Source organism: Primulina huaijiensis, unplaced genomic scaffold, assembly GCF_012295235.1.
Source record: "Primulina huaijiensis isolate GDHJ02 unplaced genomic scaffold, ASM1229523v2 scaffold40257, whole genome shotgun sequence".
NCBI classification, from domain to species: Eukaryota; Viridiplantae; Streptophyta; class Magnoliopsida; order Lamiales; family Gesneriaceae; genus Primulina; species Primulina huaijiensis.
Window position 1 is genome coordinate 1 of NW_027359509.1, and position 12767 is coordinate 12767.

The 12767-nt window shown below is 35.4% G+C and overlaps 2 protein-coding genes across 2 annotated transcripts; both read left to right on the forward strand.

Moving 5' to 3' along the window:
- The first annotated feature begins 2761 nt into the window (after positions 1–2761).
- Positions 2762–4943, forward strand: LOC140969165 (labd-13Z-ene-9,15,16-triol synthase, chloroplastic-like). Its single transcript, XM_073430434.1, has 2 exons — positions 2762–3813; positions 4176–4943. Exons 1-2 carry the CDS (start codon positions 2911–2913, stop codon positions 4803–4805), a joined length of 1533 nt encoding a protein of 510 aa, XP_073286535.1. The 5' UTR covers positions 2762–2910; the 3' UTR covers positions 4806–4943.
- A 4819-nt stretch (positions 4944–9762) lies between these two features.
- LOC140969166 (labd-13Z-ene-9,15,16-triol synthase, chloroplastic-like) lies at positions 9763–12385 on the forward strand. Its single transcript, XM_073430436.1, has 2 exons — positions 9763–10768; positions 11612–12385. The coding sequence occupies exons 1-2, from the start codon at positions 9866–9868 to the stop codon at positions 12239–12241; spliced, it is 1533 nt and encodes a 510-aa protein (XP_073286537.1). The 5' UTR covers positions 9763–9865; the 3' UTR covers positions 12242–12385.
- The last annotated feature ends 382 nt before the right edge of the window (positions 12386–12767 follow it).

Sequence of the window (12767 nt, forward strand, 5' to 3'; positions counted from 1 at the left end):
TAAGATTGGAACTTGGACCTAACTCAACCCCAAAAGCTAACTCAAGAAGGGAGGATTGTCCAAGCCCATATATAGAAATCTCAGGTATTTTATCCAACCGATGTGGGACAACTAACACACCCCTCATGTCCAGGAATGAACATATGTAACGTGAAGTTTACAAATGACCAAACTATGGGCAGAACGGGTGGTCCAACACATCGTTGGAGGCATTGATACAACGGCGACAATCTTTGAGTAGGTAATGGCTGAGGTTTTGAACGACCCACAGTAAAGGAAAGAGTGCAAGAAGAGCTAACAGAAGTAGTAGGTCAAAAAAATACAGTGGAAGAATCCCACATACCGAAACTACACAATTTGGGAAAATCCATCTGAATTTAAGCCTGATGGATTTTTGAACGACCCTCAGAAATTCGATTTCAGTGGGAACAGTTTCCAGTTTCTCCTATTTGGTTCTGGGAGAAGGGTTTGCCCTGGTATGCTCCTGGCTGAGAGGATGGCAATGCACTTTTTGGCTACCTTTACCATTTGTTTGATTGGAAGTTACCTGAGGGAGAGAAACTTGATTTGTCTGAAAGATTTGGGATTGTTGTGAGGAAGAGGACGCCAATGATTGTTGTTCCTTCTCCAACGTTGCATGATTCGGACATGCATGCGTAAATTAATGTATGTTAGTTTGTTATTGTACTGTTTCGTAAGTTTCAAAGATGTCGAACAATCCAAATAATTCTGTGAATTCGTATCTGCGCGTCACTTGTTTAACCCTTGATTCGTAATGACGAATGTATCGAACAGCAACGAGATGGCGTGTCTGTTGGGGTTTTGGACATTATTTGAGACCAAACTTGATATAATATACATATTAAAAACGGAATTTGAGACTTGAGATGGAAGGTTCAAAGGGACATCTTTTTTGGCACTTGCTCGCAAGGTTCAAAGGGACATATTTTTTGGATATGTGGTGGTTGACGACTACGGTACAGTTGTCTTGGAGTGTATAGTTGGCTAGAAACCAATATATCTCTGAGAAACGTCGAATGACAGTGAAGGAGGTTTTGGAATGAGAGCAAACTTTATGTGGGGCGAGATTGTCTCTTGTCAAAAAAATATACATTTCCCATCCCGTTTACATAGACAGATTCAATGCCAAAGGATCGCACCTCCACCAGGGGTCATTAAAATTATAATTTCGTTGTTTCAGTCAAAGAGGGATTAATTCATTCTTTGGGGTGGGGAGGGGGGTTTTCAGGGATTGAGACGGGTCAGGTGGTGCTTTTAGCTTTGGCTCGTCGTTTATCTGGCAGTTAAAGAAAGCTATTAGGTTAGACTCCAGTTCAATAAGCCAAAGTGTATTTCGGAAAGTGAAGTTGTGAATGTGGTTGATGCTATTTAAAATTCTTCTCCTCACTCTATTGTTGATGTTGTACTCAATCCAATTCGCCTACTGTTCACACAGAATGCGCAAATGAAAGTTAGGTTCCGTGCATGGATATTTAATTCTGCAGCTCATTTTCTTACAACTCAAGGCCTTCAATTAATTTCTCGAGGAGGAAATATTATTCTCTGTTTTTTCCCTCCAAGTTTAGGTCCTTTGTAAAGAATGATTTAGTTTCTGTTATGATAATGTCTTCTTATTAAAAAAAGAAAAAGAAAAATCACCATAAATGGGTGCAGTTTGATGAGCTCGAGTCAAATAGCTCGCGAGCAATTATTCGATTATATATATATGTGTTATGTGTAATACTTTTTAATTTTATAGAAATTCAATTTAGTGAAAATATTAATAATTAAAAAAAATTGAATCAAAATAAAATATTTAAAAATTCAAGAAATCAAACCATGTTGATTAAAGATGTGGTCTCTAAACCACCATTCATGAATGGTGAGATATTATTAGAGACAAGTTTGAAAAAATTTAAAACAAAATGAAGATTTGAGTGTATTTGTGTAAAATTAAATAAGATTTCATAAAATTATTTCAAAGTTAATTATTAGAGGATTCTCAACTTTAATATAATAGAAGATTAGTATTTATGCAAGTAAAGATAAGATTGGGATCAATTTTATTACTTCTCGACCTACGCAAGATTTCAATTATAAATTTTCTTTTAAAAAATAGAATTTCAGAATTGATGAAAATTATCTAACAAATATGGAATACCATTCTTTTTTACTAGTTATTATTTAGTATATTCCAATCTTTCTTCTTGATAAATAATCATTTTGTTCCGCTATGCTACTATTTTTGTTTTTAATTTGTTTATGTTTAATTTTTAACATTTAGAGAATACGAAAAATACATTGGAAAATAATCAGAATAAATAGGTGAAATTAACTAGTGTTTATGTTTGTATACCCAATGTTGCTGTACTGATCATGCAAAATTTCGTATAAATATAATATAAAAAATATATGATCGTGATACAAGTTTTTATAAGAATGCAAGGATGGAAGCCATCAATAAGCCAAATTTCACTTATACAGTCAAACATGAGTTATCAAATTAAAATTAGCACGTTTAAAAGTGTAATTTCAATTCAAGCAAATATTTTTACCAGCCAAACCTTTTTCAATAGTTATGTATACCAATTTAATTTACTAGTTTATGTACAAAAACCATACCTGTACTAAAGTATACACCAAAGCCAGTAGTACTATAAAAAAAACTGTAGTTACGGATTTCACATGCAAATATATTGTGTAAGAAAACACTCTCGTGTAACATAAAATCACCAATTTTGCAGTCGGCGCACCGATATAGATGTAGTAGTTGTCGAACCAAACGTGGCAAACAAGGAAGAGGGAAAACGCTCAGTGGCACGTACGTGTAGCAAATATGTTTTTTTCAGAACATGTTTGCATGCAACAAATTTTCCATCAGCTCTCAAAGCAAACTCTCAGCTGCAAAAAATGGATGGTTTCTCACTCCCGTATCTCACTGCCATTGTCATCGTAGTATCCTTATTCTGGTATTTTTGGATTTCCAGAACATCTAAAAAGGAAGCACATCCGATCCCACCTGGTCCTCGGGGCCTGCCCATTCTTGGATACCTACCTTTCCTTCAGGTCAACTTGCACAAACAATTCACAGAATTGGCTAAAAAATACGGCCCAATCTACAAGCTCTGGCTTGGTAGCAAACTATGCGTAGTCATCAGCTCACCGTGCCTGATAAATGAAGTTGTGAGAGATCAAGACACGATTTTCGCCAACCGAGATCCCCCCGTTGCAGCCATAGTCATCACCGGCGGGCTAGACATAGTCTGGTCTCCGTACGGGCAGTACTGGCGGGATATGCGTAAACTATTCGTGCGAGAGATGCTAAGTAACAGAAATCTTGAAGCTTCCTACTTTCATCGAAAAAACGAGGTTGAAAAGGTTGTTAAAAGCTTGAATACGAAGGCTGGTAGTTCTGTTGAAATTGGCGATTTGATATTCGTTACTGAACTGAATGTCGTTTTGAGTTTGCTTTGGGGTGGTACGATGGATAAGAAAATAATCGATAGAATTGGAAGTGAGTTTCGGGAGGTTATGTCGAAACTCGTAGATTTGATGGGAAAGCCAAATGTTTCTGATTTTTTCCCAGTTTTGGCTAAGTTTGATGTTCAGGGAATAGAGAGAGAAGCAAAGAGTTTGTTACCATGTTTCCATGAAATTCTCGATTCTATAATATGCGAACGTATGAAGACAATTAAGAGTGGAAAGAGTGAGGACGGAAGAAGAAAGGACTTTTTACAAATTCTCTTGGAGCTTAAGGAGCAAGAAGATTCCGAGAGATCAATAAATCTGCCTCAAATGAAGGCTATATTAACCGTACGTAATTTCTTCGACTCTTAGCCTTTTATTTTATTTTAATTTAATTGTTTTATTAAAAAAACAACCCAACAAAGGAACAACGGGATTGTACTAAGCTATGAGGTGTGCGAATGGGAACATCTAGATTTTGGGTATAAATCTTCATATGGTGTGTTAAAAATTGTAGAAAATAAATATCTCGAATAATAATTAGGAGCAAGACAATTTGATATCATAACAGGAAAAAAAAAAGAAAAAAAAAGGAAAATAATACATATACATATAATATATGATGCATGCGTACAAGAAAGCATAAATGTTCAACGTGAAAACATGTAAAATTGTACAGAAAATCTGTAACTCAAAATTCTCTGCAACAGGATATCGTCATTGGAGGCACCGATACAACAGGGACAACAATTGAATGGGTAATGGCTGAGGTTTTGAACAATCCACAAGTAAAGGGAAGAGTGCAAGAGGAGCTAGCAGAAGTAGTAGGTCTAAAAAATACAGTGGAAGAATCCCACATACCAAAACTACAATATTTGGATGCCGTTGTAAAAGAAACTTTTCGTCTTCATCCACCGGTTCCGCTGCTAATCCCAAGGCTTCCAAGTCAATGCAGCATAATTGGAGGATACACAATCCCAAAGGGCTCAAGTGTGTTCTTGAACATGTGGTCCATTCATAGGGATCCTCTTTTTTGGGAAAACCCGTCTGAATTTAAGCCTGATAGGTTTTTGAACGACCCTGGAAATTTTAATTTCAATGGGAACAATTTCCAGTATCTCCCGTTTGGATCGGGGAGGAGGGTTTGCCCTGGAATTCTCCTGGCTGAGAAGATGGTAATGCACTTGTTGGCCACTCTTTTCCATTTGTTTGATTGGGAGTTGCCCGAGGGATCAGAAAAGATTGATTTGTCTGAAAAGTTTGGGATTGTTACGAGGAAGAGGACGCCCTTGATTGCTATTCCTTCTCCGAGGTTGGATGATTCGGACATGTATGCGTAAATTAATGTATATCGTTTGCTATTTTACTGCCTTGTTGGTTTCGAAGATGTGGAACTATCCAAATAATTTTGTGAATTCTGCTGTGCGTCACTTGTTTTACCTTGAATTCGTAATGACAAATGTATCGAACATTTTTTTGCCAAATATATATATACACACATATAGAGAAAGATTTTAAATGGCTTTTTTCCCCCCTAAACTTCGTTTTGTTGTTAATGATTATTGAATTTGAAAATGCACATTCGAGAATTATATCATGCTACATCTCAAGTAATTTTCTTCCTATTACATGATCAAATGTTAATCTTAGGATCATATATATTAATTTACATAAAAATATTAAGGACTGGTCTTATGATCAATTGATATTGAAATATAAATATAAACATTCCAGTATAGTATAGACTAATTCACCGTTGATGGGTTGCGCTTTGGATTAAAAACTACGAGTTGATTCCATTGCAGTGTAGAATTTTATATGAACGAGCAATTTACGTGCTCTCCTTAGTTTAGCTAGAAATGGACTCCTGTTCTTTTTTTAGATAAATTATGGGGCCAGTGCTTTTAATTAGCGTTTAATGACCAAACAAACATGATTCGTTAATGATAACAGCGAAAGCGATTAAAAATTTTCTTTTTCGGCCAATAAAAATTTCGACATGACCTTCTCGTAAGTAGGACATCTCAAAAATTTTCAAACAACACAAGCAACATGTATATACTCGAAATAAAGTCATAACATCAATTCACAAACCTATAGCCGCACTGTCCAGGACTAACATTTACAGAGCCGACAAGGCTCGATCACACAGCAACAGTCCAAAACATCATAAAAGTACACTACAACTACGCAGGGCATCCACTGGTAAATATATAACTCGATAAGCTAATACATACATATATTTACTTATATAGCTGGGAACTCTCAACAATACTCCAACTACTGGGCACCGCTACCTCACGCTCCACCAGACTCGTCAAATCCTCCTGGATAATCTGTTATGGCATAAAAAACAACCACAACATAAAAGGAAAAAAAGGGTCAGGCCCCAGTACGACGAACCAATAAAATTATGACAGTTATAACTGACGTGAAATAAAATCAAGTAAAATGCAATGCAATCCGTGTCGGTAACAACGAAATAACGGATACAAAAACGGAGTCCAAATGAAGCGCATCAGCAACAGGAACAGTGGCCACCCGTGCAAGGAACGTAATATCATGCCGCCGCTCATCCATGCACGTAGCATCGAGGGTCCGGTAGCGACTCGGTCAGTCCTCGTGCAGTCATCAGGAGTTTGCTAATCCTATCACTCGCTCCATCGATGAGATGTCAAGAGTGATCTAATCTTATCACTCGCTCCATCGATGACTCAACATTATAACAGATCAATAATGATAGCAACCAACGGAGTCAAGGCTCTAAATGCTATGCATGAATAGTACCAACTCAAATAAATGCGTGAATGCAATCACGTTATTCATAGAAGCACATAAAGCACATCACAACTCATTAAAAAATACTTGACGTCATTCCACATCACTATAGAGGTCATAACAAAACATTTCATGCGTACCTCAACTGAAATATCCTAATTTACCACGGAAATATCTTAAGAATTTCTCGCAGAATCCAATCCTGTGGCAAACAAGACGTTTCATATCAAGTTCCATTTATTTTTTTATTATTTGACAATTTAGCCTAAAATTCCAAAAATCCATAATTTAGGTTTTAAAATTTCTAAAATTAGTATACGACAATTCTATAGCATCTAAACATCTAATTATTGAAAATTATCAGAATTTTCGAATTTAATCCAAATAAATTCCGAAAATCTGATAGATACCTCTAATCGGCTCAATTTTGTTACCTACCATCAATAATATAATAAATATCAATATTGGTACCAAATTTAACCCAAAAATATATCAACCTTGAATAATTTATGGAATCGTGATTTATACATCAATATATATACCACAATTAAGCTTACGACCCAGAGAACAAAAGCACTCAATAAATTTTCGAAATTTGGCGACGGACGGCGAAGATTTAACGGCGAAAGAGGCGACGGGTTTCGTAAGTCACGATTTTACCTACTAAAACTGGTATCAATGGATAGCTCTCATCATAAGCTTTCCAAATATGTATTTACTTTAATTTTTCGATCACCGGTGTGACCACAATCGACGGTCAAAGCTTCGAAATTGAAAAAGAAAAAAAAGGCAGAAGGTTACGGGAGAGGGAAGGAAACTTGGATGATTATCATTCATTTTTTTTTAAACTTATTTATTTTTTTTTATTTTTTATTTTTACACTTACTTATGGGCTTTAGGGAAAATGGGTTGGGCTCTAACAAAAATAATATTCTTTCACTATGCTATATGTTTTGATATTGAGTTTTTTGTTTTAACATTTTAGAGAATATGAATAATACGTTGGAAATTATTAATTAGGTGAAATTAGTGTAATGGATGTATACAACAATGTTCATGTAGTGATGAAATATTTCTTACAAATTTAATTTAATCTAAGAAGTACGAGTTTTTATATTACCAGCAAAAAAAAAAAAACGTTGAATGAAAATGTAACATACATTTAATTGGTTCAATCACAATTTTAAAATTGGGTTTTGAATTTGGTGTCGTTGTACACTGACACCGAGTAGACGTCATGTAGAGTACATTTGATTAATTGTTTTAAAATGTCAAAAATTGACAGTATTTCCCGATGTGATGTGTATGGCTCAAACTTCAAATCGATTTGAATGGTCATGAAATAGATAGCAATTGGTCAGACAAATTAAGTTTAATTGTTTGATAATTTAATCAAAAGGAATTTATAAAAAAAATTAAATACATTTAATTTAAATCAAGCAATTTAGTGTATGTATGCCCATTCTCGAGGTCTCGAACACCATAGGTAGGCTACTAGTTGTAGTCTGACTTCCAGAAAAACAAGGACACTTCAACAAATTTCTACATAAAAATTTACGAAAGTGCCAAATTTACTAGATAATCGTACGAGTGGCACGTGTAGTTAATCTTCAGGACACCTTTTTTTAAAAGATTGCTTCAGAATACGTAATTATAAATTATATATATATATATATATATTAATATTATAATAATTTTAAAAATTATTTTCCATATCTTGTCATGTGAAATATTCAATATTTTAGTGCGCATCCAGTCAACTGTTTCACATTTTGTGAACGCATTGACTACATGCCGCATTTCTGTATGATTAATTGATATTATTATACTTATTAGAAAAATATGGTTTTATCACTTCTTTCCCACCATTTTGCCCAAAAATTGCAAAACTAAATGAATATATGCAAATTATTTAAAACCGATAATCCAAATTCATGAGTTATCGAAATAATATATCTATATCACATTAAATCTTCTCACACCTTTTATGTGCTATCATGTTTCATCAACACACTAAAAGTGTTGTACGATATATCTTGTGTGAAAGTAGGCCAACATCTCTATTGGCAAATAGGAGGTTTCCCCGTCCATGGCCAAGCACTTATTACTTCTTGAGTTGTAATTGTTATCTTATTAGGTTCAGCTACTATCGTTTTCATCCATTAAATAATATTTAATTACTTGAAAAGTATGTTTTAAATTGCCATTTGAAAAAGAATCGAACTTTAAACAAAATTATTTTGATTCAAACATCTCTTTACCTACTTGAATCGGATATTTTTAATACCAACTAGTATTTTGTTTTGAGTAGTAACTAATTGCATAATATCCTCAGTTCCAATAATCACACTAGCAATAGTTTGATAAGAGTTCCTTCGGAAACAAAAAAAAAAAGTAAAGGCAAAATAATTTGGGGTATTCTCTCAATTCCAATAAAATTAAATCGGATGAAGTATGAGTTGGCGATCAGAACATATATGGATAGAACTTATAACGGGGTCTCGAAAACTAAGTAATTTTTGCTGGGCCCTTATCGTTTTTTTAGGTTCATTAGGATTCTTATTTGTTGGAACTTCCAGTTATCTTGGTAGAAATTTTATATCTTTTGTTTCAGCTCAGAAAATTGTTTTTTTCCCACGAGAACTCGTGATGTCTTTCTATGAGATCGTTGGTTTCTTTATTAGTTCCTATTTGTGGTGCACAATTTCCTGGAATGTAGCTAGTGGTTATGAACGATTCGATAAAAAGGAGGGAATAGTGTGTATTTTTCGTTGGGGATTTCTTGGAACAAATCGTCGCATATTCCTCCGATTCCGTACAAAAGATATTCAGTCTATTAGAATAGAAGTTAAAGAGGATATTTATGCTCGTCGTATCCTTTATATGTACATCCGAGGCCGGGGGGCTATTCCGTTGACCCGTACTGATGAAAATTTGACTTCACGAGAAATTGAACAAAAAGCCGCCCAATTGACCTATTTTTTGCGCGTACCAATTGAAGTCTTTTGATAAAAGGAAATGAGCTGAAGAATGAAAGATTTCAAAGCAGGATGGAAAAAATTCCTGTTTTTTCTATAACATAATTTAACTGAAGTTTCATTAAAACGTTCAGTCGAGCCAAAGCCGATAGATGCAGATAAATCCCGTCGTGCAAATTATTTTTGTCAATCGACCCTTTAATTTATAATTTATCCTTTCTTTTGTGTTCCATTACTAATACTAACTAATAAAGGGTTTTCTTAATAATGATAACTGGTCCATCTCTGTCTTACTCATTTTTTTTATCATCACAATATCTTTCTCTCAATTATTCTATTCTTGGATATGGGTAATCGTTGGAATTTTTTCAAAATATTATATATTTTTATAGAAAAGGAATTCTTTCGTTTCAAAATATCAATAATATTCATTTCTTAAAGTGTCTCCTTTCGATGAATGACCGAAAGGAGACANTCAAATTATTCTATCCAAGTTCAATACGAACTTCTAAACTGACCCTTCGAGCGCAGCACGAGAAGTCAGCTCTCATTGTTATATATAAACAAACCTGCCGTGAACTTAATTGGTAAACAACTACTATTTTTTTTCCCGTAATTGCTATAGCCAGTTCTCAGCTGCAAAAATGGATGATTTCTCACTACCAATTCTCACCGCCTTTCTCATCATAGTATCCATATTCTGGTATTTTTTTATTTCCAAAACATCTAAAAAAGAAACACATCCGATTCCACCAGGTCCTCGGGGCCTGCCATTTCTTGGATACCTACCGTTCCTTCAGGTCAACTTGCACAAACAATTCACAGAATTGGCTAACAAATACGGCCCGGTTTACAAGCTCTGGCTTGGTAGCAAATTATGCGTTGTAATAAGCTCACCGTCCCTGATAAAAGAAGTAGTGAGAGACCATGACACTATTTTCGCCAACCGGGATCCCCCTGTTGCAGCCATAGTTGCCACCGGCGGAGTAGACATAGTCTGGTCTCCGTATGGTCAGTACTGGCGTGACATGCGCAAACTCTTCGTGCGAGAGATGCTAAGTAACAGCAATCTTGAAGCTTCCTACGTTCATCGAAAAGACGAGGTTAGAAAGGTTGTGAAAAGCTTGCATATGAAGACTGGTAGTGCAGTTGAAATTAGCGAATTGATATTCGTTACTGAACTGAACGTGGTGTTCAGTATGCTCTGGGGCGGTACGATGGATAAGAAAATAATCGATAGAATTGGAAGCGAGTTTCGGGAGGCAATGTCGAAACTTGTAGATTTGTTGGGGAAGCCTAATGTTTCTGATTTTTTCCCAGTTTTGGCCAAGTTTGACGTTCAAGGAATAGAGAAAGAAGCAAAGAGTTTGATCCCATCTATCGATGAAATTCTTGATTCTGTAATAAATGAACGTATGAAGACGATGGTTAGTGGAAAAGGGAGGGACGAAAGAAGAAAGGATTTTTTGCAAATTCTTTTGGAGCTCAAGGAGCAAGATGATCCAGATAGATCAATCAATCTGCCTCAAATAAAGGCTATATTAAAGGTAATTTCCTCAAGTTTCTCCGCCTTTTAATTTTACTTTGAAAGGCTAACAATTAATTTTGTTAAAAAAAATGCCCCCAAAAGAAAAGGATTGGAATGCATTCAATGTTGATGATGTACATAATAGAGATCAAATCTAGAAGCAACAGAAAATGAATAGAAATCAAAAGAACTCAATATTTTAGATGACTCTCCAAAAATTGACCTACGTGGAGACATTATTATTGATCAATACATTCATTTGAGATACTAGAACAAATCACACTAAATGCACTCTGTTTTTCTTCCTCACAATAAGAAATAACTCTCTTGAGTTCACTTGAATTGTTCCTTCTCTATCTCAGTTTACAGCTCACAATTGTTTGATCATATTCTGGAATGACTTGACCATGTGCTGCAACGCGAATTTTCCTTATATACTCGAGAAACTCAGTTGATTCTAATTGCCGTCGGTTGCAGACCAATGGTTTGTCAATATTGGTTCAATCAATAACTTCCAATTCAGTTATTTATTGAGCTCGTCGTATTGATCTCAGATAGGGGATTACGTGACACTCAATTTACGGTTTCTTCCATTCATAGATTTTGGACTTGAATCTTAATATACTCTGTAAAAAACTATAGTAGGTACGTGTACACCGCATAGTAATAATATGAGGAAGACGATACATTGATGCATGCATAGAGAATAAAATTTGATGTATGAAAAAAACAGAATAAGATAGAACAAAAATAAAGAGGGAAGTTAGAATACATTTAATATTTGCTGCATGAATGTTCGACATGAAAGCTTGTAAAATCGTACAGGAAATCTATGTCTAACTGGAAATTTTTTCTGCAATAGGATATTATCGCTGGAGGCACGGATACAACGGCCACAATCATTGAGTGGGTAATGGCCGAGGTTTTGAACGATCCACAAGTAAAGAAAAGAGTGCAAGACGAGCTAACAGAAGTAGTAGGTCTAAAAAATACGGTGGAAGAATCCCACTTACCAGGACTACACTATTTGAATGCCATTATAAAAGAATCTTTTCGCCTTCATCCACCGGTTCCTCTACTAGTCCCCAGGCTTCCGAGCCAATCCAGCATAATTGGGGGATACACAATCCCAAAGGGGTCCAGAGTTTTCTTGAATATGTGGTCCATTCACAGGGATCCTCTCGTTTGGGAAAACCCATCTGAATTTAAACCTGATAGGTTTTTGAATGACTCTGGAAATTTTGATTTCAGTGGGAACAATTTCCAGTATCTCCCGTTTGGATCGGGGAGGAGGGTTTGTCCTGGAATTCTCCTGGCTGAGAGGATGGTAATGCACTTGTTGGCTACACTTTTCCATTTGTTTGATTGGGAGTTGCCTGAAGGATCAGAAAAGATTGATTTGTCGGAAAATTTTGGGATTGTTATGAGGAAGAGGACGCCGTTGATAGCTATTCCTTATCCGAGGTTGCATGATTCGGAAATCTATGCATAATTTATTGTAATATCGTTTGTTACTTTACTGCATGCTTCGTAAGTTTCGAACAATCCAAATAATTAATTCTGTGAATTCTTCTCTGTGCGTCACTTGTTTTACCTTGAATAGTAATGATTTATGCATAGGCTGTGTTTAGGAATTTATCGTTGGATCATAGTATTAGCCTGTCTCAGCTCTTGCAGTTCACTTCGCGGCTATCGTCCTGTTTAGCCCGTATCCATTATTTGGCCCTTTACCGGCTTATTCTGCAATTGATAGGCTCACTCTCTTTCACGGAATTAATATTCGCGTTTCTTTCATAGCCATGAAGAGTAGCGATTTTGAGATTTTAGTTTTTACACACAATATCAGTATATATATATACATATACATCTTGCATAATCACACGTGCATAGGCTCCGCTCGAAAGTGATAGCAATCCATGACATAATTATACATCAAAACAATTCAACATCCAAGGGGTGGAGTTATCTGTACGTATCCCATTACATTAATGTGTAATTTTCTACAAAACGGTGTGAAG

Bases quoted from the DNA above. Each gene is read 5' to 3' on its own strand.
- LOC140969165 (XM_073430434.1), top strand. From the start codon at position 2,911: ATGGATGGTTTCTCACTCCCGTATCTCACTGCCATTGTCATCGTAGTA. The intron at 3,814-4,175 runs GTACGTAATTTC...TCTCTGCAACAG, and splicing joins AAATGAAGGCTATATTAACC to GATATCGTCATTGGAGGCAC.
- LOC140969166 (XM_073430436.1), top strand. From the start codon at position 9,866: ATGGATGATTTCTCACTACCAATTCTCACCGCCTTTCTCATCATAGTA. The intron at 10,769-11,611 runs GTAATTTCCTCA...TTTCTGCAATAG, and splicing joins AAATAAAGGCTATATTAAAG to GATATTATCGCTGGAGGCAC.